Below are 26,806 nucleotides of genomic sequence, written 5' to 3'. Positions count from 1 at the left end.
AGCTTATGATTCCACTCATTGATGGCATCTACTGTACTAATGTAGAGTTTGGGGGACAAGGACTCTTCCAAATCACAGTTGCATATATTTTTAATTCTGTAAATAACAATAGTTATGTGCAAAGGTCGGCTTAAGTGAGGACAGAATAAGGAGCTGAGTCTTCTGTGAGCCTGATGTTCAGCAAAGAGGTTTTTAGACAGATTGCCTCATTGCAGAAGTTGGGGCTCCACCCTATGATCCCTACATCTTTGCCTCATCCTGGGTCTCTCTGGGGCTCTCATCCCTTTCCCAGCCACCTGCACGCTTACCTCCCCCAAAGCTGAGAGCCATCTGTAGGGAAGTAGATGGGTCCCACACTTAAAACAGTTGAGGTTTTGTTTTTGTTGCTGCTTGTTTGTTTAGACTTTTACAATTCTCTTTGGCTTCCTATGCTATGCCATAGCTATACATGGAATAAGACCCTCTAATGTTGTTAAAAAATAATGTTCAGAAATACCTTAGTCACATATCCAAAGCTAAATAGGCAGAGCTAGATAGTTACACACCCAGAGCTGAATAGTCTCCTAGACACTACAGTTCTTACCTCCACAGTGGCCTGAAATAGCTATAAATATTTCCCAGTACTAAATATGAAATAACTAAATATATTCTCTTTTGTTTTTAACAAAGGGAGAGCCCAGCCATGTTTTTCTATGCATCTGAAGTTTCGTCTAAAGCTAATACTCATGTGCACAGACTTAAGAGTGCACACTGTCTTATCTGTTAATTATACATCAGGGGACAAGATTTGAATCAACTTTAAAGCTACAGAATAAAGTGGAATCGTCATTTCATGCTAAATATGTTATTGGCTATATACATATTCTTAGAGCAAATGATACACATGTCAGTCTTAAATAGCTGGATTTATATAACAACACTGTGAGACTCCCTTGGAATTTTTCAGTTAAGCTTCCAAACATCTAAGAAGTACTTTGCACATATTTTTTGTGTCCACTATAGATAATGGAAGAACGTTGCAATTCATGGTATTTTCCCTGTTTGTTTGGAGAATAAGAACACATAATCTTGGTGCTCATTATAGTACTTGAAAGCCTATAAATATTTATTTGCTGAACTATTAACCTTCTCAGGAGCCAATATTTTGATCATTCACCTATGGGTTTAATCAAACATTCTCAAGATTCTGAGATTAGGTACAGGCAACATAAGGAATGATTAATTGAGGTACAAATAACTGCAAAGGTCAAAAAATAAAATTCCATTTACTATCTTGGACAAAATATTTCAGATTAGTGTCAAATACCAGAGTAGGAATAAAAATTAGGCTACAAGAACCCCCCTCTCCTCAAATAAGGTGAAATTCCAATACTCTTAATGATTAATGTATAATTAAAAATAAAATAGCTATTAAAATTTACTTTTCAATTTAATCCTGGTTGGCAAGTGTAAAAAAACGCAAACATATTCTGATGTTAAAATGGCAACAGTGCATTTCTACTCCAGTGCTGTAATTAAAGGTAATTGATGGAAACAAATAAGAATTATAAGGCATTTAGATTGCATCTGAGCAAGCGTGGCTGCCAAGGGCAACATTGCAACAAGGCAAATAGAATCCAAGTCATAATCTGAAGCATATTAACTAACTAGAAGAAAAAGTAATTGTATTCTTCTTCCATTTTTTAAATCTAATCTTAGTTTTATCATTAGAGGAAAGTTTGTATATTTGGCACCTAATTAATACATACTTTGCTATTTTTTATTTTCAATTATTTAATATTTTTGAAATGTGAGAATAATGCCATATTTCATTAGAGACCAGAGTGACCTTACCATCAAAGGAAGATGCTTGCTCATCACACAGGATGCCGCTACTCATGCCTGAATATGCCTCTATCTTGATTATCACTCACTTCATAATCAAAATAGGCGGGATTTCCTTTGCCATGATGAAGTGTGTGTGTGTAATATGACTTTTCTGATCCACGTTTATGTATCATGGTTAGCATGGTTAGGGGAAAGGCTGTTTCTTTCACTTACCTAAAATCCTGCCCAATACCAGAGATTTCACTGCACTGAATTCTGTGCCTGATGATAGATGAATTTGTCTCTTTGTATTATCGTCAATCTACAAAATTATTACATGAGATAAAAACATCCAAATGGATAACGTTTTGTTGAGAAGACAGGAAGCAAAGGAGGACAAGAGAAAAAGATACATTAAGCAGTTGTTAGCATGGCCCCAAACATTTAGAAAAAAACAAAATTTAAAAGCTTAGCCACTTAGAAAGTTTTTTCTAAGTGTTATTATATAATATAATTATTAATATATAATATAATAATAGTATTATTTCTATACTACCCTCAGATGCCAGTGCACTCTACCTTCTATCACCTTGTATCATTTTATTTTTCTCCACTGGATAAGGAATCCAATTGATGAAGCCAACAAAAAGATACAAAAGGTTTTTTTTCACCTAACACTTTTACTTGGTATTTTTATTTGAGGTAGGCAGCTGAGAAATTTTCTTCTAGGCAGGGTACAAAAAATTATTAGTGCTTTTCTTCAAAAACTGGCTCCATGAATAATTCCACTTTCTTTGCTGTGACTCATATCATTAACAAAAATTCTGATATTACAATCATTATTTTCTGATAGATTTATTACTGCATTTATCTAAAGTAAACCGGTTTCATTAGCGTAGTAATGGTCCTACCAGTAGCACACTATGACATCATTTTCCTTCCGAGCAGAAACAATTTAGAAAAGATTGGCATTTAAAGTATCTGATGTTGATAATATAATGAACAAAATCCTATTGCTTAAAAGAATACTGACTACATTTGAGGTCTATTATCTACAGAAGAAGACCACTGAAAGTGTCTCTGCTTATTGTGTTCATTATCAAATTTCTGCTTGAGATCCTTCATGCTGGAGAGTCATTAAAATCATTGCTTCTGCTGAATTTACTACATTACCTCTATAAAGACCACTCCTTCTTCTCTGTTAATCATTATGTGGTGAAGTTGTCCATCAGCTATGTTTTTAAAATCAAAGTTAACAACATCAGGCTCTTGATATTTATTTAACTTGTACCTGATCTGCAAACTTCCTAGAGTAGGGAAAAATTGTGATTCTTTTAGTAAAAATCGTACTTTTAGAAAGGCTTACTTAAAAATCAGAGTCATTTTTTGTGCTATTTATTCATTTCAAGGGAAAAATTGAAAGATACCTTTTTATAATCCCCAAGAGTCAGTTTCCAAGTGAAATTGCAATACTGTATTTTCAAAATCATGACCAAGTACGTTGCACATAAGCACTCTCTTTCCTGCAAATCTTTAATAACATCAACTCAGATTAAGCATATGCAAATCTCTGCACTTGCTTCTCCTTAAAAAATAATATTAAGTATTTCTGAAATGCAAACCTATTGCTTAATATTGCAATAATATTCTGTTCCTATAATATTTAAAAAATATTTCACACTGTGGAAATACAACAATTAATGAAATTATTAAAGGCAAATGTAGTTTTACTAAAGATAAGAAATACGTCCAAGTGGTCACAGTCATAGACTTTGAAATGAAATACTGGTAAGATGAATGATTTTAAGCCAAATTTACCATCAGAATTAGTACTACTCATTTAATTGCCTGCAGAGATGTCAATTAATTTATTTCACAGGATATCTTTCAATTCGACAAAGAAAATGCCCTAATACATAAATAAGCTTCAAGCTCAAAATGCACAGTAAGAATAAATACACTTATCGAACAATCTTATTTTTATTTTGGTGTTCAGTACAGTACTCTTGGGATATATCTGAATTAGTTGAAATGATATAGTCACATGTTTGTATGTTTCCTTTTCTTATCCAGAGAAGTTATCTCCAAAATTTTTACCTTTAATCCAGATATGGGAAAGAGAAAAACAGCAGTAAATGGTTTTCTGTAGGAAACACATTTCCCAATCTACATGCCCTTAACACTGCATGGATATACCATTTTTTCCCATGATGATTTTTTTTAACTAAAAGTACAACTAAAAGGTCATCTTGTGGACATATTCTTGTTCAAAATTCTGGTTTATTAACACTCCCTTAATGTTTCTTTGATTTGCAGGAAATACTTATGTACAACAAGACACCTTATTTCAAAATGAACGACAAAACAAATATTGATATTCATATGGAATAGTCAAGGAGCTTCTAACAATAATATAATAAGTGTTTTATATAAATAAAATTATACATTGAATATGTAAAATCATCAAAATTATAAAGAGATAAAGGCATCTTAATCATTTTAAATAATCCTTTTAGATTATACTTATAGGATAGTACTAAAAATATGAATACAAAAAACAGGCACACTCCATTTTTCTGTTTGTAGCTTGAGAAGCCAGAACACAAGAATGATCCATATTATTACAGAGCTAGTGTTCTAATTTAATTTTCTCTCTCTCATCTAAAAAGAACTCACCATTTTTCGCAATGATAACAGAAAGGTATTCTTTGTAAAAGGAGCTCACAAAAAGCAGCAAGCTTGGTGTTCGTGTTGTTCGGAAACTAAATTTGATCATTTCTCTGCTCAGCTTCATATCACCATGAAATGAAGCAGCGTGGGAGCTGGAGTTTTTACTTAAAAGATAATTTTCTTGAAAATTGTATATCACGGATGAGCCAGATCCAAAGTATGCAGAAATCTCTGAAATTATATATATATATATTTTTTTTTTTTTGTTAAAAATCTTAAGTACAAGGATCTTGTTTTAGTTACAATAATTATATTTTAGTTTCTTTAAATAATGAATTGCATAGATAGAAGAACCAACCCCAAACTAGAATCAAATAATAAAGTAAGTTAATAGAGCTTTCATAATGATCTTTGAAACGGCTTTCTGTTAAAATGACATATAATTAATGCAATAGTATAATTTTACAGTTGAAAGTTAAATGCTTTCTTATCTGAGTTCAAACACAAACCAGGCTTGTCTTCTATCTCCTTGATCATCTACTTTTTTATTTAAATTTTAACTCCCATCTGTTATATTGCAGATAGTACAATCTTAAATGAAGTGTATCTTAAAGGAAGTCTAGGGCATCCTATCCACAAAATAGTTAGGAAGGAAGGATGTTTGAGAGACTCTCTTCTTTCCCAGGATCGAGAGGCAGAAATTTTCCTTTATGTCTAAACATTTTCTCATAGTTATTGTGTATATAAAAAGAAAGCTAAGACTAGTATTAACATGATACAGGGAAATAGGATCAACAAACAGAACAAACCAACCTCTTAAATCATTTTACAAAAGTGTAGTATTTTCCTTGTATGAGATTAATATCCCAAATTCTCTCTATTCTTTCTTCCTCTCTCTCTCTCTCTCACACACACACCAAATATATACGTATGAAAATGAAGATGACGGCACAAGGAATAACTAGTTTTAAATTCCTGAATCTGCTTCTCTCCATTACTAAAAAAGGGCTGGTTATTGAATACAAGTTGTAGATGATGCTTACTGGATCATACAGTAATGTTTAGGCTCCCTTGACATTTAAGAGTTTTTTATTGTTTCATTATTTTATTATCTATAACATACATTTTATATTCAATATAATATGTGCATACAGAGTAACATTTATGGTTGCACTTAGTAAGATGAACTGGAAATTATTTATATCCAGAAAATGAAGACATGTTATTTTAATGAAGTGGTCTTAATTATCACTTTAAACATGAAAAGTGTCCTAGAATGGTACCAGCAGTATATGATTATGATCACAAGTTGATTTGTAAATTATAGATTATTTCTGAGAAAAGAAGATGACTTGAAAAGTGCATTTGGCCAACTTTTTATTAACTCATCCCCATGCTTTCTTTGTAAGTCAGGAGTTGTTTTAATTTGGAGCCAAGTTTTGTTAGCCTCCTTCAGGAAAAGGTTCAATAGCCAAGAGACACTTTAAATAAAGTAATTGAATTTAAATTGGATGTCAGTCTTCTATGAGGAACTATGAAAGAATAATAAATGTTTGTATATTCATAGAAGTCTGTCTAGAACACTTAATCCTACAATTGTTCTTTTCTTCTTCCACGACGTATATCAGATAATGAGAGAAGCTGAAAAGTATTCCGCTATTTTATTTCACCCAGCAGATATTCAAAATATTGCACAATAAAATGTATGATTAATGTATAAGTATGTCTATTTTTGTAATACATCAATATTTAATGGTATATTGTTTATATTTCTGGAAAAAATATATCTAAAAAACTCAAATAAAAATAAAAAACAACGCATCTTAAATATCGTTGCATTGTTGAATATCTTCAACAAATATAATAGTAACAGTGCCAGGCACGGGGGCTCATGTCTGTAATCCCAGCACTTTGGGAGGCTCAGGTGGGCGGATCACTTGAGGTCAGGAATTTGAGACCAGCCTGGGCAATATGGTGAAACACTATCTCTACTAAAAATACAAAAATTAGCTGGGCATAGTGGTGGGCTCCTGTAAGCCCAGCTACTCGGGAGGCTGAGGCAGGAGAATCGCTTGAACCTGGGAGGTGGAGGTTGCAGTGAGCCGAGATTGCGCCACTGCACTCCAGCCTGGGTGACAGAGTGACAGAGTGAGACTCTGTCACAAATAAAAAAAAGTAATGCTTTAAATGATTTTAAAATAAAGAACTGCCCCATCGGGCAGGTTGTTGACAGCCATATTATTTAAGAGCATCAACACTAGGTGGAAAAAAGCAGATTGAGCAACTAACACTTTAAAATACATAAAGGTGACTATTAATGGATTTATCATCAACAAACACTAGTTTTTCATAAATGAGTCAAATATTTAAGTAATGAAATATGATGGGATCCATCTTTGAATATATGATGTTGTCTTATCACCAGGATTTTGTACCCATTCTTTACATTCAATAGATACTTTGCCAAAGAAATTCAGAAACTGAATTTTTTTTGTTTCAAATAGCTGCAAAGAAAAGAACTGTCAGACATTTAATTCACACTGAATACATTTTCCTTCTACAGTCTTCCATGCCACACTTACCATTTGAGCAGAATGGCCCTGTGTATGCAGAGAAAGTACAGTCACAAAAGAACCCAATGGGTCTTTCTCTGCATTTCCCTCCATTGCGGCATAACTTCCCATAGCTGCTGCAATGTCCTCTACAACCTGGCTGCACTTCTGGAGTCACCTGGGCTCTTTCTTCCAAATCCAGGGTCATCCCATTCAACTGCAGAGACCGAATGCAGCCCAGAAAGCCTCTCTGTCTGGTGGCCGTTCCACCTAAAAGGGAAATACTGCAAATGGAAACATGTTCCTAGGTGTTTTATTCAGGATTTAAAGACCAAACAAAACCGAGGCCTTACAGAGAACGGCAAAAAAAATGGATGAGCAAATATAATTTTGGAAACACAATTCATGGTCAAATATAGACTCCAAGAAAGATACAACTTTAATTCAATTTTTTTAAAGTTGAATATGTTATGTATTTTTTTAAAAAAATATTTATTGGTCTTTAAATTGAGGAATAAAATAGAGGTCATACACTACTCTCATTTAAAATAACAGTTACATGTATCGCTATTTTAATGTAGAAACTACTTTCTGGGAATTTGAATAAGTATATATTGCTGGATAAGTGTGGTTTGTCCTTCATATTTAAACCCGATCTTGATTCTGGTACAGTTTTAACTTTGTGAGAATTATGAAGGAGTCCTTGAGATCTTCTGATGGTGCATTGATATGGTCCTTTGGTTGTTATCCATTCATTGAAAAGATGGTAATTGAATGTCAGGTTATTTGTTTTTGGCTGACATATTTCCCAGTGATTGCTTTTCTACAGGTTAGTCTAGTGTTCAGTGTTTTATGCTTGGAAAGATTCTTAACAAAATTGCAAAAGGGGATCGATACAGAAATAAGTGATGTAACGGTAACGTTTATTGAATACATAACCATATGTACTTATCAAGTCACCCTTGAAGAGGTCTACAATGTTGGGTTGGAATCAGACCCTATTATTCTAAGGTAGAGGTTCTCAAACTTTAAGAAATACGGGTAACACATAATCACATGGAGAGCTTCTAATAAATAGACTCGGTAGTTTGCTCCAAGAGATACTGGTTCTGTGGTCCAAAAACAGGGTTGCGAATCTCAAGAGTTAACAAAGCTTGCAGGAGATTGTAATTCAGATGATCACTAGACCATCATTTTAGAAGCACTACCCTGATAGAAGTGTAAGCCCTGGGTAGATTCATACATAAATTTGTGTTCAGGAATACTCTTAAGTCAATGCTCAGAACTTCAAGCGGGAAAAGAGTACCCTAATCTAAATAACCTGGCAATTCTATTGAGAGGCAATTAGACGGTTGTGAGGCCTCTAAGAAGCAGCTCCATCTTTGGATAAATGATGCTGTCTCATCACCAAGACCTTGTATGTACTCTTTACATATAAATTATCTTTTCCTAAAACATGTTCACTTCGTTTCTTCCAAACCATTTAGGTAGCCCCTTAACCTAGCCTTCATTCAACAGGGGCTACTTCAATAGCTACTGTATAGCCAGCACAAAGAACAGTGATAGACAAATAATTTCTGTGTTATAACTATGAAATCCATGCATTCATCTGTTAAACCACAATATACGTAGAAAAGGGAGAAATGGGCATAGTGCTTCCTGGGTAAAGAGGGGACCCCTTTTGCCCCACAGAGATGCTTGGGTCTCTGAGACTGAGAATGAAGCCCGAATTTAATGAACATTTCTAATAAACTAATTATCTCTTTGCAAATAATGAAAGACTATGAAAAGGAACCTCAAAGAATTCCTGAGAATTCTGGACTTATGGACACTAACACTATTCAGAATTCAGATTCATAGCTATAACTATATCCCAATTGCTGTATTTAAATGTCTATTCAAGATGTTTCCATTTACATACTTTGTTTCTCCTCAGTGAAGGATGCCAAGGTCTTAAGGGTGTTGGCCATTCTATTTATAAATCTATTTATAAATCTAGAGAGTGTCAACATATTGCCATTGTCATAAGTGAGCATGGTAGGCATGGAGTTAATTTCATCACAGAGTTTTGGAATGCCTGGAAATCTTCTTGTTTAATTCCTCCTACATTTACATTTACTTCTTCCGTATTTTTTAAGATTTTTAAATGGGTGCCCAATTGAGTTGTTTATTCCTTTTTGTTGTTCTGTTGTAAAAATTAATAGACACACAATAATTGTTCATATTTATGGGGTACATAATGTTGTGATATACATGATATGTAGTGATCAGATCAGAGTAGTTAGCATCTCCATCACCTCAAACATTTATCATTTTTTAGTGTTGGGAACATTCAATATCTTCCTAGTTATTTGAAACTACATATTATTGTAAACTATAGTCATTCTACAGTGGTGTACAACACTAGAACTTTTTCCTCCTGTCTAGCTGTAATAGTATATCCTTTAACAAATCTCTGTGCCCCTTCCCTGTACCCTCCCCTTCTTCTAGTATCCTCTGTTCTACTTTTTACTTCTGAGATCACCCTTTCCTTAGCTTCCTTATATGAGTGATATCATGTTGTGTTTAACTTTCTGTTCCAGGTTTATTTCACTAAACATAATGCCTTTCAGTTCCATCCATGTTGCTGTGAGTGACAGGATTTTATTCTTTTTTATGCCTGAATTGTATTCCATTACATATATACACCACTTTTTTATCGATTCATTGGTTATTGGACACCTGGGTTGATTCCACGTCTTGGCTATTGTCAATAGTGTTGCAATAAACTTAGGGATGCAGCTGTCTTTTCAATACACTGATTTTCTTTTCTTTGGATAAATGCCCATTAGTGAGATTGCTGGATCACATGGTAGTTCTATTTGTAGTTTTTTGAGGACCTGCCATTCTTGAAGTCTCTCTTCTGCCCTTATGCTCAGGATTTTTCTTTTTCTTCCATACCAGAGCTGCTGCTTCTTTATCTTCACACCTCCCTATTCTTCCACTCTGTTGACTCAACTCAGTGAGCTCCCAGGGCCCAAAGTCTTTGGCCAGGATTATTTTGGCGTCCTTGTTGGATATTTCTTCCCTGGGTAAGGTCCAGCTCACATCGTGGTTTTCACTTCCACACAGGAACTTTTTGCAGGGGGGCCACATTCTGTGAACTCTGAATTAAAGGTGTGTTCTTGGTATATTTAATTTACTTTGTATTATCCCACGTTAAATCATGGTATACAGTCTACAGTATACAGTAACATTAAATCGCATTGTTATACATTTGCTGCTCTGAAACATGCAGTCTCCCTAACTTAGGAGCTTATCTCATTCTGCCAGTAACAACGTAACTAAATAACTTGGGGTCTAACAACTGACTAAAGTCTGTTTCCAGCTGTTCTGATTTTTTTGTGTTTGTTTAGTTTGTTTTGGATGATGGGAAACTAGGGGCATAGAGAATTTCAAAGATTGGTCTACAGGTCCGTCTGAGGAAATACTAGAATAAACACATTTAGTTAGAGGCAGAGGCAGGATTCAGACCCACAGATAGCCTTCCATTCGAAGGAAGTTTCTTTGCACTTCACACCACTATCTGGCAAAAGAAGACTTATCCATTTTCTTGTATGCATCAGATCATCTTTGGATTGAACAGCACTTCAGCTCTCCAAGCTTTATTTAGCAGCTCTTTCTGGGCACTGAAGGTATGAAACTATATGAAATCAATCTTGCTGACAAAAAGCTCTAGTAATAAATTTAGATGGGGAAACACAAGCTTACCACAAGATAATAAAAATAAATACACAGTAAAGAAGAAAGTCAGAGTGTGGGGTGAGTAGCAGAAGAAAATAAATGTATATACATGTGAAATATATGCTTAGGTAATATTTGTAAGAGTGAGAAGAAAATCAGTACACAACTTTAAAAACATGACATCTTAATTCTGTACTTTTGTTATTTACCGAACCAAATAGTTTTAAGCTACACTTTAAATGACCAGAAAACATAATGTCTAATTAGACACAAACCGTTCTGTCATACATGTATTTAGAATTTTTCCTTTACTGTTCAGTTTCAAGTTAATAACTTTATTTTCAGATGCAACTTTTCTGAAAAACGTGGCTAATGTAAATAGGATTGGGCTGGAAAGCTTAATTTAAGATTCCAGTGCCTTTTCAGGGTTAGAGTGTGTCCAATTAAAATGAGTTGCAGTTTGGTTAATTGATTCTGGATGTTTCCACTGAGCTATTACGTTTGGAACTGTCTTCCAATTAATTTTCTATCAATTTACCTGCCATGCTATATCAGATATAATGAATTTCGGGACTTCACAAACACTGAGTATCTTGTGAAACAAATGCCCAACCTTTCCATGTTTATTGAGTTTAACTGAACCTGTCCACTTATGTAATGGTATTGAGGTCTTGCATCTAAATAATTTGTCTGGGTGCTGAGTAGAGACCCAGCACCAAACCCTTTCCTCATGTTTATTATTCTCAGGAAATTACTATAAGTGACAGATGTTATTGTCATGGAGTAGAAGCTAGTTCTTTCCTATGCCAATTTTCCACTACTTTTGTGGCAGAAAGACCTTTGAGATTACACTTTAAATTTTTAATGGCAAATTATTCATGTGCTGTGCTTGAATATTATTGAGAATTAATTGGGAATAACTGCATAACTCACCCACTCACCCACGGGCCTTACAGAAATAAAGAAATCAAGATCCTCAAACTTCTCTTTAAAATTCAAAGCTATAGAAATTTGCCTGGCACAGTACAAGGACACTCCCTGACTTTGACACTATGGCAAAGAAAAACAGGCAAAGCTCCAACCACAAATTAACTTGGGGCAGAAAAGTGACAGGGCATGCAGGCTGGGCCCAGAACCAAGTCAGGAGACGGAAGGGAAAAAGTTGTCTTCTGTATGTCAAGCATTGGACCGTCAACCCTGTCCGCTTCCTGGCGGAAAACTTTGCCTTGCAGAAATAGTGGTGTTGGTTAATATAGAAGGCAGGGAATCTGGAGGCCCTGCTCTAAGTTTGTCATGCAATGTTCTTTATTAAGCAAAGTCCTGGAAAGCAGGGGAGGAAGAGGACTATTCTCCCTCGTGTTCAAAAGAACTATCATGGTTCAAAGAGGCAGCTGTTGTAAGCAACAGTGTCATGGGCAGAAAATTCAGTCACTTTTCCCTGAACCAAAGTCAGTGGTGAAAACGTGCCCCAGTCATAGTAGCAGCAGAAAGAATGAGTCTATTTAGACTTCTCACACACTGAAGCCAGAGCAACTCTCTAGTTTGACCATACTAAAGCCTATTTTAGAGAAATCAACTGTTGTTCATTGACGAATAATCACATTCTCTTGTCCCCAAACATCCCATCTGAATTCTGACCTCAGTCAATGATCTCTAAGATTTACCTACTGGATACAGAAAAGTACACTCGGGGAGTCTTAGGCTAATCATGAAAAAGATGCCTTAAGGATGGGAGAAGTGCATAATTAAGATAAATGATTTGATTATATTAAAGAGAAATGTGACCTTTATTCTACTGAATTCAAACCTAAGGCTGCTTGACATTCTCTTCCCATAACTATATTTTAGCGTACCAAAAACCTAAATTAAAAAAATAAAAATCTGGAATATATTATAATAAATAACTTGTGTCCATTCAAAGACACTATCAACAATATGAAAGTACAATCAACTCACAGAGAGGTCAAAGATCTTGTAATAAATTTATATGAAAAGGACTCATCTGAAATATGTAAAGAATTCTTATGAAGTTTTTTTAAAAAAATAAGACAATCTCATAGAAAATGGGCAAGAGATCTGAACAGCCACTTTGTAAAGGAAGCTATCCAATGGTGAATAGAGATATGGCACTATTTCCTGTGCTTAGCCTATGCATATGCCGTGACCTAGAAATTTCGCTCCCAGGTGAAATCACAGAAATACACACGTTTACACACACACACACACACACACACACACACACACAGCTGAGATTGATCACTACAGTCTCAGAGCTTCAATATGTTTAGAGTTCAACATCAACCTTTGCATGTGGTTTTTAGAAATTGTTCACTCTAAAATGTCGATAAATATTTATAGATTCGATGCAATTCAAATGCAAAGCAAGTTACTTCTGACTATGTCAGGGGTCCTTACTTCTCCTCCAGATGAGAGTCACAAAGTACTGAAATAAAGTTAGCCCCGTTTAAAAACCTGTCAGTAAAAGAATCGAGACTGGAAACAAAAATTGCAGAGCTGGTTGAATAAAAATCAATTCAAGGCTAATTTAAGAAGCTTCTACGAAAATGCTGAGTTTACAAACCAAAATAGAAAATGACCACTGTCACATTTCAGCTTTAAAAATGATTGATTCTTTTCTCTCCATCATTTCTGTGGCTGGAGAATGTTTGTGAGTCTATGATAACAGCAGTGACTGGATGCTAAGTCCTCAGTGTCAGCAAGTCAAGGGCACGTGTTCAATACACTGATTAGTATTAGGTCCTAAAACATTTTTTAGAAGACAATAAGAGGCAGTTCTGAATAGGACTATTTAAGATAGGCATAAATCACACACACACACACAAAGGACAAAGTGAAAGAACATGAAAAGGATAGTAAAGACCCAATGTCACAACTAAGAACAAAAATGGAGAAAGACAGGCTACAAACAGAAGGCGAATCCATTTTATTATAAAAAGCAATGTGATGTGATGGCTGGAATTATCTGGAGGAGAGGAGGAGATGTTCATTGCGTTGCTGCTCATTGTGTCTAATCTATCACATTATACTGATGTTAATTCTTATCACTTAGTCATACAAGGGTTTTGTGCATTATTTTATTCTTCCTTTACTTTGCATGACATCCTACAGTTTAGATTAGTTGAAGCTAATTGTTCTAATATTTGAAACGTCAGGGATTGCTCAAATGCCTTCTCATTTGTATTGCTCGGATGATGTAGGCTAATGCTAGCTGCATCTCTGAAACTCCATTTATCATTTCCTTATTCCTATTTCAATTGTCATATATAACTGCTGCCCAACTGGATCACATTTTTTTAAGTGCTTTCTATTTATTTTTACTGATTTTTCTCAGAAATTAAAGCATTAATCTTTCCTCAGAGTTTCACTCTGAGATGTGAACATACTTTATGACCGGCTTTTAGCAGAGAGGGTGAAGAAGCAATGGAGAAAATACATTGGATTCCTTCACATGGTCTCATTGCAACAGCCACTTCTGAGAGATTACCAACAATGCTAATCTGCAGGTGAGGCGTGGTGGCTCACACCTGTAATCCCAGCATTTTGGGAGGCCAAGGCGAGTGGATCTTTTGAACCCAGGAGTTCAAGACCAGCCTGGGCACATAGGGAGACTGCGTCTCTACAAAAAATACAAAAAATAGCCTGGTGTGGTGGCATGTGCCTGTGGTCTCAGCTACTCTGGAGGCTGAGGCAGGAGGATCACCTGAGCCTGGGAGGCGTAGGTTGCAGTGAGCCAAGATTGCACCACACCACTGCACTCCAGTCTGGGTGACAGAGAGAGAGATCTATCTCAAATTTTTAAAAAATATTAATCTCAAAAAACTTAATGCTAATAAATATTACCAACATAGACCCAGTTAGTAAGATGGAGAATATAATTTAAATCAAAATTATATATCCAAATATCTACACATTTTATTTTCAGGTAAAGTGTTAAACATAGTATCTCAAATTAATATATTTCCATGTTATTGAAATTTCTAACATTTCATATTTATATTTTAAAATAACTTTGTTATTTGAAATATTCCACAATAGTGTTCTACTAAATTTGTTTACCAAGAAGAAGGTGCATTTTTAACAAAACTCCTTAATGCTGGAATAATAACATCATCTATCTTAGAATGAGTAACACTAACAGTCTTTCAGTCTTGCCCTATATTATAAAAACAGTGTTTCCAAGTAATTTATTCATTTTTAAGATAAATTTTATTGTGTATATTTGAGGTTTACAACATGATGTTACAGGAAACACAGAGGTAGTAAAAAGGTTACTGTAATAAAGCAAATGAACAAATCTATAATATGACATAGTTACTTTTTTGTGACAAATCTACTATATTTAACAAAAATCTCAAACACCATACAGTTTTATTAACTATAGTCCTCCTGTTGTCTGTTTAATCTCTAAACTTGTTTAAACATTATTATTATTACCATCAGTCTCTGTATTTAAAACATTCTTATTAGAAGAATAAAGTCATGCTGAAAACTGTACTTACTTTTCAGAATCACGTTTACCTCATTCATTTGCCCCATATCCAGATACAAAGGATAGTCGATATGCACACTGAAAATGCTGATTAGCTATAATTATCTTTAAGATGGACAGATGAACCACAAATTAAATTCTTGAACTTGCAAGTAAGGGAAATTAAATTACCCTTTAAAACTGTAACCAGAAAATCAATTATATTGCATTGAAGTAGAGATTACCAGTCACCCATGGAGTCACCAGCTCTGAGAATAGAGCAAGACTTAACCCCAACATATTTCAGGGTATTAATATGCGAGGGAATGGGAGAGGGGTCCTTCTACATATGACATGTGCTGGAACAAAATCTATAAACAAAGAAGCCCAGTTTACTGGTGAGAATGTGATTACAGAGCAGGTGCGTCTCATTAAAGGAGAGGAAGAAGATGAAATATTTTCTCTGGCCTGTGAAGAAGGACCAGAGACACTTTGCAGCCTGGCAAGCTTATGGCTTGTGGTATATAATTTGGATTGTGGAGCAAGGAAACAGCTTTAATCACTGCTATAAATTAAGATGAAGGGAGAAAACAAGAAAAGCTAACTCCAAGTGAAATTCAAAGCTAGGCTGGTGTGGTGCCTCACACCTGTAATCCCAGCACTTTGGGAGGCTGAGGCGGGTGGAGCACTTGAGCCCAGGAGTTTGAGACCAGCCTAGGCAACATATCAAAACCCTGTTTCTACAAAAAATACAAAAATTAGCCAAGTGTGGTGGCATGTACCTGTAGTGTCAGCTACTTGGGAGGCTGAGGTGGGAGAATCCCTCGAGCCCAGGAGATCAAGGATGCAGTTAGCAGTGAGCACACCTCTGCACTCTAGTTTGAGTGACATAGTGAGACTCTGTCTCAAAAATAAAAACAAAAACAAAAACTGGCAAATAATGTGAGAAAACCAAAGACCTACAAAGAAGCATTTCATCCCCAAGCATATTATCATAGATAAATAGTAAAACACTAACATCAATGACCAATTCATTAGCAAGTTGGGTGCATCTAAATTTCAACATTTCTACTTTAGCCTGTAGCACCATTATCTCTCAGAGGGACCACCGTGATAGTGCCTGTGTGATCCTGCACTGTGGAGGATATGTGATTTCCTCCATCCATATCCTTCTGGGTAGTAAGAGAGAGCTTGAAAAATGTAAATTATGTCACTCCTCTGATTCCTTAGAGTAAAATCCATAGTCCTCGCCATGGCCCTACAAGGTCCGATATATACCTCAATCTTGTTTCCCATCATACTTTCCCTAACTCTGATTCTTTCCAGCCACATTGTTTTTTTCCTTGTTCCTTAAATCCCTAAAGCTTATTCCCACCACTTTGAGCCATGGCCTGGAATTCTCTTCCTTCAGATGTTCACAAGGTTTTCTCTTCTGTTTCATCTGGCCTCTGCTCAAATTAGGAGGACTCTGCTAACGTCGCTAGAGAGGACTCCAGAGAAGACTGCACTGACCACCCTACTTGAAATAGAAGTCCACAACAGAAATCACTGCCTGATTCTATGCTATCCTTTTTACTTTATGGTTTTATCACTGCCTGAAAATGTACATATGTATGTGCACACACATGCATGCATACATGTATGGATACATACATATGATATATAACTTTATATAAACTATATATAAATAAACTATATATTTATATATGTATAAACTATATACAAAAACTATAGTTACATAGTTTATATATAGTTATATAATATATAGTTATATGTGTAATTATTATATATAGTTATATATAAACTATATAGTTTAGCTTAACTATAAACTAGTTAAGTTTAATTATATTGCTTATACTGTTTATATATAATATATACTATATTATATACAATATATAGTTTATATATAGTATATAATAGTTTATATATATTAGTTTATAATATATGTTTACATATAAATTATATAACTATATAGTTTATATATAGTTTATAACTACATATAAACTATAAAACTATATATAGTTATATAAAATTTTTTATATATACAAATAGTTATTTTTTATTGGCTGTCTCTTGTCTCTTCCACTGAAATATGTAACTATGTAACTATAAACTATAAAAACTATATATAGTTATATATATATATTTTCTCTATATTATATATATTTTTTCCCTGTATATATATATTTTTTTCTAGATAGATATACAGATTTTTTTAATTGCTTGTCTCTTCTCTTCCACTGAAATATACTCTCAGGAAGACACAGAACTCTTTGGTCCTAGTAGGTGTTTTATTAAATTAGCTCTAATTACTACTGATTTTTTAAATTAGTTTTTCACTCACCATGCTCTAATTCAGTATAACCTTTTCAATTATAATGTGTCTTTCATTGAGTCTGGCTACAGGGAAAAAAAAAATATCTCCAGCTACAATTTTTCTTAAATTCTGATTTGTGTGATAGTAATGTTGTAAATTGATAAATGAATATTTTGTCTTGCAAGCACTGTTTTTATCAACTTGATTGAAGCCCTTTCCTAACAGACTAGTTCACTCTGGTGGAGGTGAAGGTAAAACCAAGCCCCTCATGTGGTGTTTTGACAGCCAATGATTTTCTCTACCCAAGACTACAAGTGTTTTTTTTTCTTTTTTATGAGCCCTTCCCTTAGTATCACCACACTAAATCATGTCAACTTGCTCACAGTTGTCTGTGAGCAGAAAGGAGGAAATTGTATAAAGAGAGTTTTGTTAACAGTATATGTCACCTTTTTTCATAAATCTTTATGTTGCCTCATCTTTTTTATTTTCAGTGACTTGACTTCAATATAATCAACAGTTTATTTTTTATAAAACTTTGGAATAACACCCATCCTCACATTTCAACACATATAGTGAGGTCGAAGGCCAAACCAATTGCCTCCATGAAGACAAAATCTTTCAGATCCTTATTAAAATTATATCACACGACCGACGCTAAGACTCAAGTCTGTTTTAAAGCAGTTTTCTGATGACATAATAGTGCTTCATTACAACTGTCTGAAATCAAGTTAAGGCCAGGATTCCTACATGACACAACATATAGTGACTCCATCTCATGAAGCTGAAATTCATACCAAGAATGAAAGGTCATCCACAGGCAAACTGCAGCATATTTCACTGAAAAATTTGAGGACTATTTCAGCCTCTCAATTTCCAAGAATAGTAAGGCTATTTCCAAGCTACTGACAGATTTTAAATTGCCATACCTTTTGTTGTGGCCACCTCTCATTTTTTGTAATTCAAGAAATAGCTTTGTCAATTTCCTGACCGAGCTTCTAGCATGTTATTAAAAGTTATATATTTCTTCTCATACATTCTTTATTATTTTCATACCCTTAAGTCAGTCAGTCAAGTGGTCACAAGACCATGATTAGATTGTCTATTATAGTGCCTTACTAATAGAAGATATTCATTAAATATTTGAGTAAAGGAAATAATAAATGATCAAAATAGTAAGTACACAAATATACTGGAAATCCCAAATATGTCTTCCTCAAATATGTTGCAAATATGCTTCATCCTTTCCAGTGAGAGAAGGTTAATAAGATCAGACTCTTAAGAAATAAAAGGTGTAATGGGGATCTGATCAGTTTTCTTCAAAAGTGTAACTCTTGAGAATTCTTGAAAAATAATTTATTTGTTGTTGTTGTTGAGACAGGGGCCCCCTCTGTCACCCAGGATGGAGTGCAGTGGCATGATCATAGTTCTCCACAGCCTCCAATTACTGGGTTCAACCATCCTCCCACCTCAGCTTCTCGAATGCTGTGATTACAGGCGAGTGCCACCATGCCTGCCTAATTTTTTTAATTTTTTACTTTTTGTAGAGATGGATCTTGCTGTGTTTCCCAGGCTGGTCTCAAACTCCTGGCCCCAAGCAATCTCCCTACGTTGGTCTCCAAAAGTGCTAGGATTACATCATGCCTGGCCTTGAAGTACAATTTCTAATAACTTATCATTTATTCTGCTTTATAGTGTTTTATGTCTTCATTTATGTTAAAATATATGAGAAGTGATCAAGTAAGAGATCATTCATGGTCCATAATTTCTACAAACTAATTAGCAAAGATTCAAAGTAAAACAAACACATCCAGAAGGACTCCACTATCAAACCTATAAATGCCACATGAATGGATTTAGGAAATAAAGGAACAACATTCTGATATAAATATTAAGAAAGTGACCAGAAAATATCAGAAAAAAAATGGGCAAAATGAGGGAAAATAGCAGAGGAACCGGTGAAACTGTCAAACATGAATTCTATACACACTGGGTATCTGTTTTGTTTTCTTTTCTTTTTGCTATTGGCCGTTTTCAATGTGGTAGTTGGTGGGGCGGGGGGCGGGGGGACCGGGGGAGTGTCCAATGTTTGGCATCGGCTGGATGATTTCCTCATCAAAGAAGGCTTCCTCAACAATTCTGAGAATAGAGATAAACATTCCTGGTATCATAATAAAATACTAATATAATAAATAAATAAGCTGAAACCAATCATGTAACCTGTAATATTAAGAAAGCAGGTAAGGCTGGGTGCAGTGGCTCACACCTGTCTTCCCAGTACTCTGGGAGGCTGAGGCAGGTGGATCACCTGAGGTCAGGAGTTTAAGACCAGCCTGGCCAACATGGCAAAACCCCATTTCTACTAAAAATACAAAAAAATTAGCCAGGCGTACTGGTCGGCACCTGTAATCACAGCTACTCGGGACGCTGAGGTAGGAGAATTGCTAGAACCCTGGGGGCGGAGGTTGCAGTGAGCCGAGATCGCACCATTGCACTCCAGCCTGGGTGACAGAGCGAGACACTTTCTCAAAAGAAAAGAAAAGAAAGAGAGAGAGAGAGAGAGAAGGAAAGAAGTAAGAAAGGAAGGAAGGAAAGAAGGAAGGAAGGAAGGAAGGAAGGAAGGAAGGAAGGAAGGAAGGAAGGAAGGAAGGAAGGCAGCCAGGCAGGCAGGCAGGCAGGCAGGCAAATAGGAATTAGCTAAACACAAATCTGAATCTCATTTATGGGATGAATTTCTGTAGGCAAGTCAACCCTGGAAGCTCAGCTATCTCATCTGTAAAATACGGATAATACCCATTTCACAGGCTGGTTATGCAGAAGAAATGAAGCATTTGGACACAGTTTCTGAATCCATGGTGATCTGTTATTGTTGCTTGTTGTTACTATCCTTGTTCTTATAGTTGATATTATTTTATCTTGGGCCATTTCTGAACATATATCATACAATTAAATGATTGCTTAAAAAGAGAACTTACCCACAAAAAGCTGACTGTTGAGCTGTAACAGGACATGCCCATCAGCGGGGGCGGGCTGTGTCTTCGGTGTCAGCTGATCCACTTGAAGGGAGGCCTCCTTCATATTCCTTTCAACCCTCACATGGTGCCACTGGTTGTCGTTGAAGTGGGTGGGTGACTGCACTGAGATTTCAAAAGGCCCATTCCCCACATCAAATGAAAACGTCACTACTGTCGGAGCTGAAAATATTACACATAAAGATTGTTCTAGTGAGTTCCTGTGGTGGAGTGCCGAGTCTCCAATATACTTAGGAACAGCACTACAGCATAACAATCGCTGAATAGAAAGATAACGAACATAGATGGTTTGAATGCTATTGTTTGAAACTCATGACAGTGACACAGAGCTAGGTCTTCTGATATGAAATGAGACAGTTAAATACATTCACATTTTTGAAAAAAAAAATGGTATTCTAAGATAGTCCTCCTCAGAGCTAATTTTTCCTATTGATAAAAAGTAAAGCTATTTATCCAAGGCAAGGAAACTAAATAGCAACTGGCATTGTATGTAAAAATAATTGTTACAGTGACTCAAAGTTTACATAATTTTTAAGGCATGCTATACACATTTGATATTAAGATAATAACAGCTTAGAAGTATATCAAAATGAGTGGTTGATTAAGTAATTTGTAATTAACTAAAACATTGCATTTTAGTTTTAATTAACTGAAATTAAAACTGCATTTAAATTGGTACAAGTAACTACCAGTTATTTTCCCAAATTATCACATGTTAAGTATCAAATTATTTTCTTACAAACAGGATAAGTTAATATTATTGAGTTTTTCAAAGGGGCGCAATGAAAAGAATCAGATGATAAAGTAGACATATGAGTAGTTTAAAAATCAGTTAAAAGATTTACTACTAAATGATAGAATCTCATACACTTCTCTGGAAAAGGAGACTTACAGCGAAGCTCTATCCGTATAAAATCAGTAATCCCCAAGTTCTCTAAAAATACCCCAGATGAAGCTGTTGTCTTAAAAAAGAAAGACACATCCGCGCTAAGTTCTCCGTGGAAAGTAGGAAAATGAAGATATGAAGCCTCAGTATCAAAGGAAGCTGAATTCCAAAATGATCCTGTTTTGTCAAAAAAAAAAGAAAAAAATTTCAAAAAGAAAACAAATTCATGAAATAAAATGAATGACAATTACATTTCCTATTTTTAGCATTTTTGCTATTTAAAAAGTTATTTATACAAATCTTTTTTTCTGTCAACTATGTAGTATACAAGATATGAGCATATCATAAGAGATTTTATAGGAATTGAAATCCTGGATTTTTTCCGATAAAGAGTAAGAATGATCATTACAGAAATGGTCTAAAATAAATGTTATATTTTATATGAAACAAATGTCCTCAGCCTCAATAGTATATCCTCCAGCAAAGTGATATTATACGATCTGCCAAACATTGATAAATAGGCAATCTTTTATAACTTCAAAATTAAAACATCTGCTTTAAACAAAAACCCCAGAGAAGCTCACAGTATTTTTTGTTCTAACACTTCTAACACACACACTTCACAGAGTTACATAAACAGTTTTCTTTAATGGGCCTTGTGATTTTCTAAACTGAGACCAGCATTCTAAATAGTCTCATCTAATTACAAACCAACAAACAACTTACTCTGTCCAAGCTGACATTCTCATGAAAATGCCCTTTTTATTCAAAATTATCTCTTACTTTGCCAATAAGAATGAAGTAGATGAACAGCAAATTAAAAGTATTCTCAAAATGTTTACAAATGCTCAAAATAGGCAGAAAATGTTGAAAAGGTTGGGATATAAATTAAGAGATCTGAAAAAAATGTAGACTATAAAGTTAATTATAATTGCTGCCCAAATACCACTTATCTTTACTTTCTCACTCCTTTTTTCATATCTACAACTTTCCTTTTGAAAAAATATTGTGAACAATATACAGCAAAAACTATGGAAAATCAAATATAAATGCAACAGCATGAACTGACAGGAGTGAAATCTGACTGGATACATGTGGTTGATGAGGAGTAAAATCAGAGAAACGAACTCTGTATTGTCTGCTGCCACTAGCAAGTTCTCTGCACATCAAATACAAATACACATCTTTAGTTTTAAGCAACTGCCTCTACACACATTCCCTACACTGGATAAAATTCTATCTAAATTACCTTCCTGGAAGAAAGATGTATTGATCCTCTGATGTTGGAAAACAGCAATTTCAAAACAACAGTTCGTTATGTTAGCAGAGAACAGATACCAAGCTACAGAGTTAAAAATCACAAACTTGACTTTGCTTATACATGTTTCTTAAATTTTAATTTACTTTGTATAAATTCTAGACCAAATAATGCTTATATCTATTTTTGTTTGTTTTTCTTGTGGATCTGATTCAAAAGTCAATTCTCAGCTTGTGTGTGGACAATTTTAGAGCTGAATTTATTCAACAAATAATCTACTTTAAAGTTTTTCCTCCCAGAGTCAAATGAAACCATATATTATCAGAGTCACATCAAGCCTATTCCTTATGTCCCTTTTACAGCTATTCCTATACTAGACCTTTGGATTTCTAGGAAAAAATAAATGCAAGAAAATGTAAAATATCAAGTCAGGGATAACAACACATTTGCATTCTTAGAAGTTCCTAGCTGATCTGTTTTCAGAAGGAATTAGATGCCTTTTTGTTTAAATCTTATATATTAACATAAAAATAAACTTCACATTATGGAATGTTATTAAATCTTATTTTGTCTGATTATAAAGAGGAACATTCATAATTACTTAAAGGTTTAAATTAGGTAATGTTATGATATAACATTTATTTTTTCATATTATATCATAACTAACTCAATAAAGCATCATATAGAAGGCTTCAAGGAACTGCTTGAACCAGATGAACAATTCTTTGAATTGCTGCTGTCTGTACATGAATGCTTTTATAGCAATGAAACCAATTTATTACTTTAGGCATATTCAGCACTCTCATATACATAATAATGTATATTTCTTTTAGTCAGGAGATCTTATTTTATACATTCACAAAAGGTAGAAAATGAGGTAAGGAAGTTTTATTGGGTTAAGAAATTGCTGCTAATTCAAAACAATTATAAAGAAAGCAAAGGCCAATATTTCCATGATCAAATACTGTTAATGGCATGTGGTATCCCAGCCCTTTACCCACCGTGCTAAGAGACACCCACCAGAATCTGGGCCACCACAGAGAAAGGAAGGGAAAAGAGAGGGAGGAAACAGAGCTCAGCAGGCAGGCAGCAGCAGAAGCTGCAGGCTTTTGAAGACAGCATTCTATGGATTAGGTGGTTTAAAATTCCCTAATCTCATGGAGGGAGAGAGGAGAATGATAGTAACCAGAGGCAGGAAATGGCGGAGGGGGAAAAGATGAAGAAATACTGGGCAATGAATACAAAATTCCAGTTAGATAGAAGGAATAAGCTTCATGTTCAATAGCAGACTGGGGTGATTACAGTTAAGAACATTGTTGTGTGTATTTCAAAATAGCTAGGAGAAAGGACTCAAATGTTCCCAACTCCCAGAAATGATAAATGCTGAAGGTGATGGATATCCTAAGTCCCCTAACTGGATCATTACACATTCTATGCATGTAACAAAATATCACACGTACCCCATAAATATGCATAAGTATTATGTATCTAGAAAAAATTTAAATAACAATCATAAAAAAGTAAAAATAAAATTCTGTAAACTACATCATTGTCAATTCAATTCAATATAGGGTTTTAGAGATTTTAGAATAATTTTTTAGTCCAGGCATGGTGGCTCATGCCTGTAATCCCAGCATTTTGGGGGACTGAGGTGGGCAGATCACTTGAGGTCAGGAGTTCGAGACCAGTCTGACCAACATGGTGAAACCCTGTCTCTACTAAAAATTTTGCTAAAAATGCAAAAATCAGCCAGGCATTGTGGCAGACGCCTGTAACCCCCACTACTTAGGAGGCTGAGGCAGGAGAATCACGTGAGCCTGGGAGGCTGAGGTTGCAGTCAGCCGAGATTACGCATCTGCACACTAGCCTGGATGACAGAATGAGACTCTGCATCAAAAAATAATAAGTAAATTAAATAATAATTTTCTAGAAACCCTACCTTTTATCTTACCAGAATAAAGTAAATTATATAAAAGAATAAATCCATATAGTCATTCACGTAAAATAGGAAGAGGTACTAAGTATTGAATTTCATATAGAAAGTTAAAAATGAAGTCAATTTAGGAAAATTATGAGGCTTGGACTTACAGAGGGTGCCTGGCACACTCTCTCCTCCTTCCCTCCATAGAGTGATAGAGAGTCTTTGGCTCTGGAATGTCACAAATTTTCTTTAGAGGAGAGAAGGTACAAGTCCTTAGGTTTTTATTACTCTTAGAAAATAAGCAAATGCATCTGGGGGAGATAAGTAAATTATATAAAAGAACAAATCCATATAGTCATTCACGTAAAAGAGGAAGATGTACTAAGTATTGAATTTCATACAGAAAGTTAAAAATGAAGTCAATTTAGGAAAATTAACTTAGTACTATGCTAGGACTATAAGTACTTTTAAAAATAATTATTTTTTTAGCATTCTATTTTATTTTTATTTTTTATTTTATTTTATTTTATTTTATTTTATTATTATTATACTTTAAGTTTTAGGGTACATGTGCACAATGTGCAGGTTAGTTACCTGCACATTGTGCACATGTACTAAACATTTATAGAATTCCTTTTTGAAAAAAAAACAAACTTACGGAGACAAAGTAGATTTGTGGTTTCCCAGGGTTAGGGAGATGGAGCAATTGAGGGAGAACAGTGGCTCAGAGGGGCAAGGTTTCTTTTCAGGGTAATGACCATGTTCTAAAATTGGTGTGGTCCTTGTTACACAATGTGGATATACTAAAAGCCATTGAATAGCACACTTTATATTACTGAATTGTGTAATATATGAATTTCATATCAATAAAGCTGTTTATAAAACAACAGTATTTAAAAAAACACTTTTCCAAGGTAATACATTTTATTTTTAAAATCAAAATGCATATAACATGCTAATACTACCTTTCTTAAAAGCAAAATAAAATGAAGTATAGAAATGCCAAAGCAAGGAATCATTTGCTATTCAAATTAGTCTTTCTGAATGCTTAATAATCATAAAGAAATAAGCCAGAAATATGGATTTAATTAAAATGTTTATTTCCAAATGTTTGTAGATTCTTACGCAGGTGTAAGAAATAACACAGAAAGATTCCATGTACGCTTTATCTAGTTTCCCCCTAGGATAATACCTTACAAAACAATAGTAGGATGTCAAAACCAGGATAGTGACATTGACACTAAGATGCAGAACATTTCTATCGCCACAGCTAAACCCGCTTTCCTCCCTCCTTACCCCTTCTTTAACCTCCTGGCACAACTAATCAGTTCCTCATTTCTATAATTTTGCCATTTCAAGAATGCTCTCAGATAAAAGCATAAAATATGCAGTCTTTTGAGATTGGCTTGCTTTTAAAAAAAATCAGAATTACTCATTTTTGTTTTTGACAGATTCTTGCTCTGTCACCCAGGCTGGAATGCAATGGTGCAATCTTGGCCACTGCAACCTCTGCCTCCCAGGTTCAAGCGATTCTCCTGCCTCAGCCTCCTGAGTAGCTGGGATTACAGGTGCGCACCACTATGCCTGGCTAATTTTTGTATTTTTAGTAGAGACGGAGTTTCACCATGTTGGCCAGGCTGGTCTCGAACTCCTGACCTCAGGTGATCCACCCAACTTGGCCTCTCAAAGTGCTGAGATTACAGGCGTGAGCCACCACTTCTGGCCCAGAATTACTCTTTGAAGATTTACCCACATTGTTTTCTGTATCAATAGTTCATCTCTTTCTACTGCTGAGTAGTATTCCATGGTATGGATGTATTAAAATTTATTTAACCATCTACCTGCAGAAGGACACCTACGTAGCTTTCAGCTATTACCAGTAAAGCTTCTGTCAACATCTGTGTACAAATTCTTATGTGAACATAAGTTGCCAGTTCCCTGGGGAAAATGCCCAAGAGTACAATCACTGGATTGTATGAGAGTTGCAAACCATTGTGGAAGACAGTGTGGCGATTCCTCAAGGATCTAGAACCAGAAATACCATTTGACCCAGCAATGCCATTTCTGGGCATAGACCCAAAGAATTATAAATCATTTGCACATGTATGTTTATTGCAGCACTATTTACAATAGCAAAGACTTGGAACCCACCAAA

General features: G+C 34.9%; 1 protein-coding gene across 3 annotated transcripts in view; it reads right to left on the bottom strand.

Moving 5' to 3' along the window:
- The window catches only part of CNTNAP4 (contactin associated protein family member 4), a 292,651-nt gene that overhangs the window by 17,959 nt on the left and 247,886 nt on the right, over window positions 1-26,806 (bottom strand). For all 3 annotated transcript variants that reach the window (XM_054454620.2, XM_054454621.2, XM_063654023.1), the window contains 6 exons: window positions 21,479-21,649; window positions 20,530-20,748; window positions 7,059-7,298; window positions 4,483-4,707; window positions 2,980-3,113; window positions 2,041-2,128 (listed from right to left, as the gene is read on the bottom strand). In XM_054454620.2, the coding sequence (XP_054310595.1) occupies window positions 2,041-2,128; window positions 2,980-3,113; window positions 4,483-4,707; window positions 7,059-7,298; window positions 20,530-20,748; window positions 21,479-21,649 (1,077 nt within the window). The remainder of the gene's footprint in view (window positions 1-2,040; window positions 2,129-2,979; window positions 3,114-4,482; window positions 4,708-7,058; window positions 7,299-20,529; window positions 20,749-21,478; window positions 21,650-26,806) is intronic.

The sequence above is a fragment of the Pongo pygmaeus genome, chromosome 18 (genome assembly GCF_028885625.2).
Source record: "Pongo pygmaeus isolate AG05252 chromosome 18, NHGRI_mPonPyg2-v2.0_pri, whole genome shotgun sequence".
In the NCBI taxonomy this organism is placed as follows: domain Eukaryota; kingdom Metazoa; phylum Chordata; class Mammalia; order Primates; family Hominidae; genus Pongo; species Pongo pygmaeus.
This window is presented reverse-complemented; position numbering and strand designations above follow the sequence as displayed.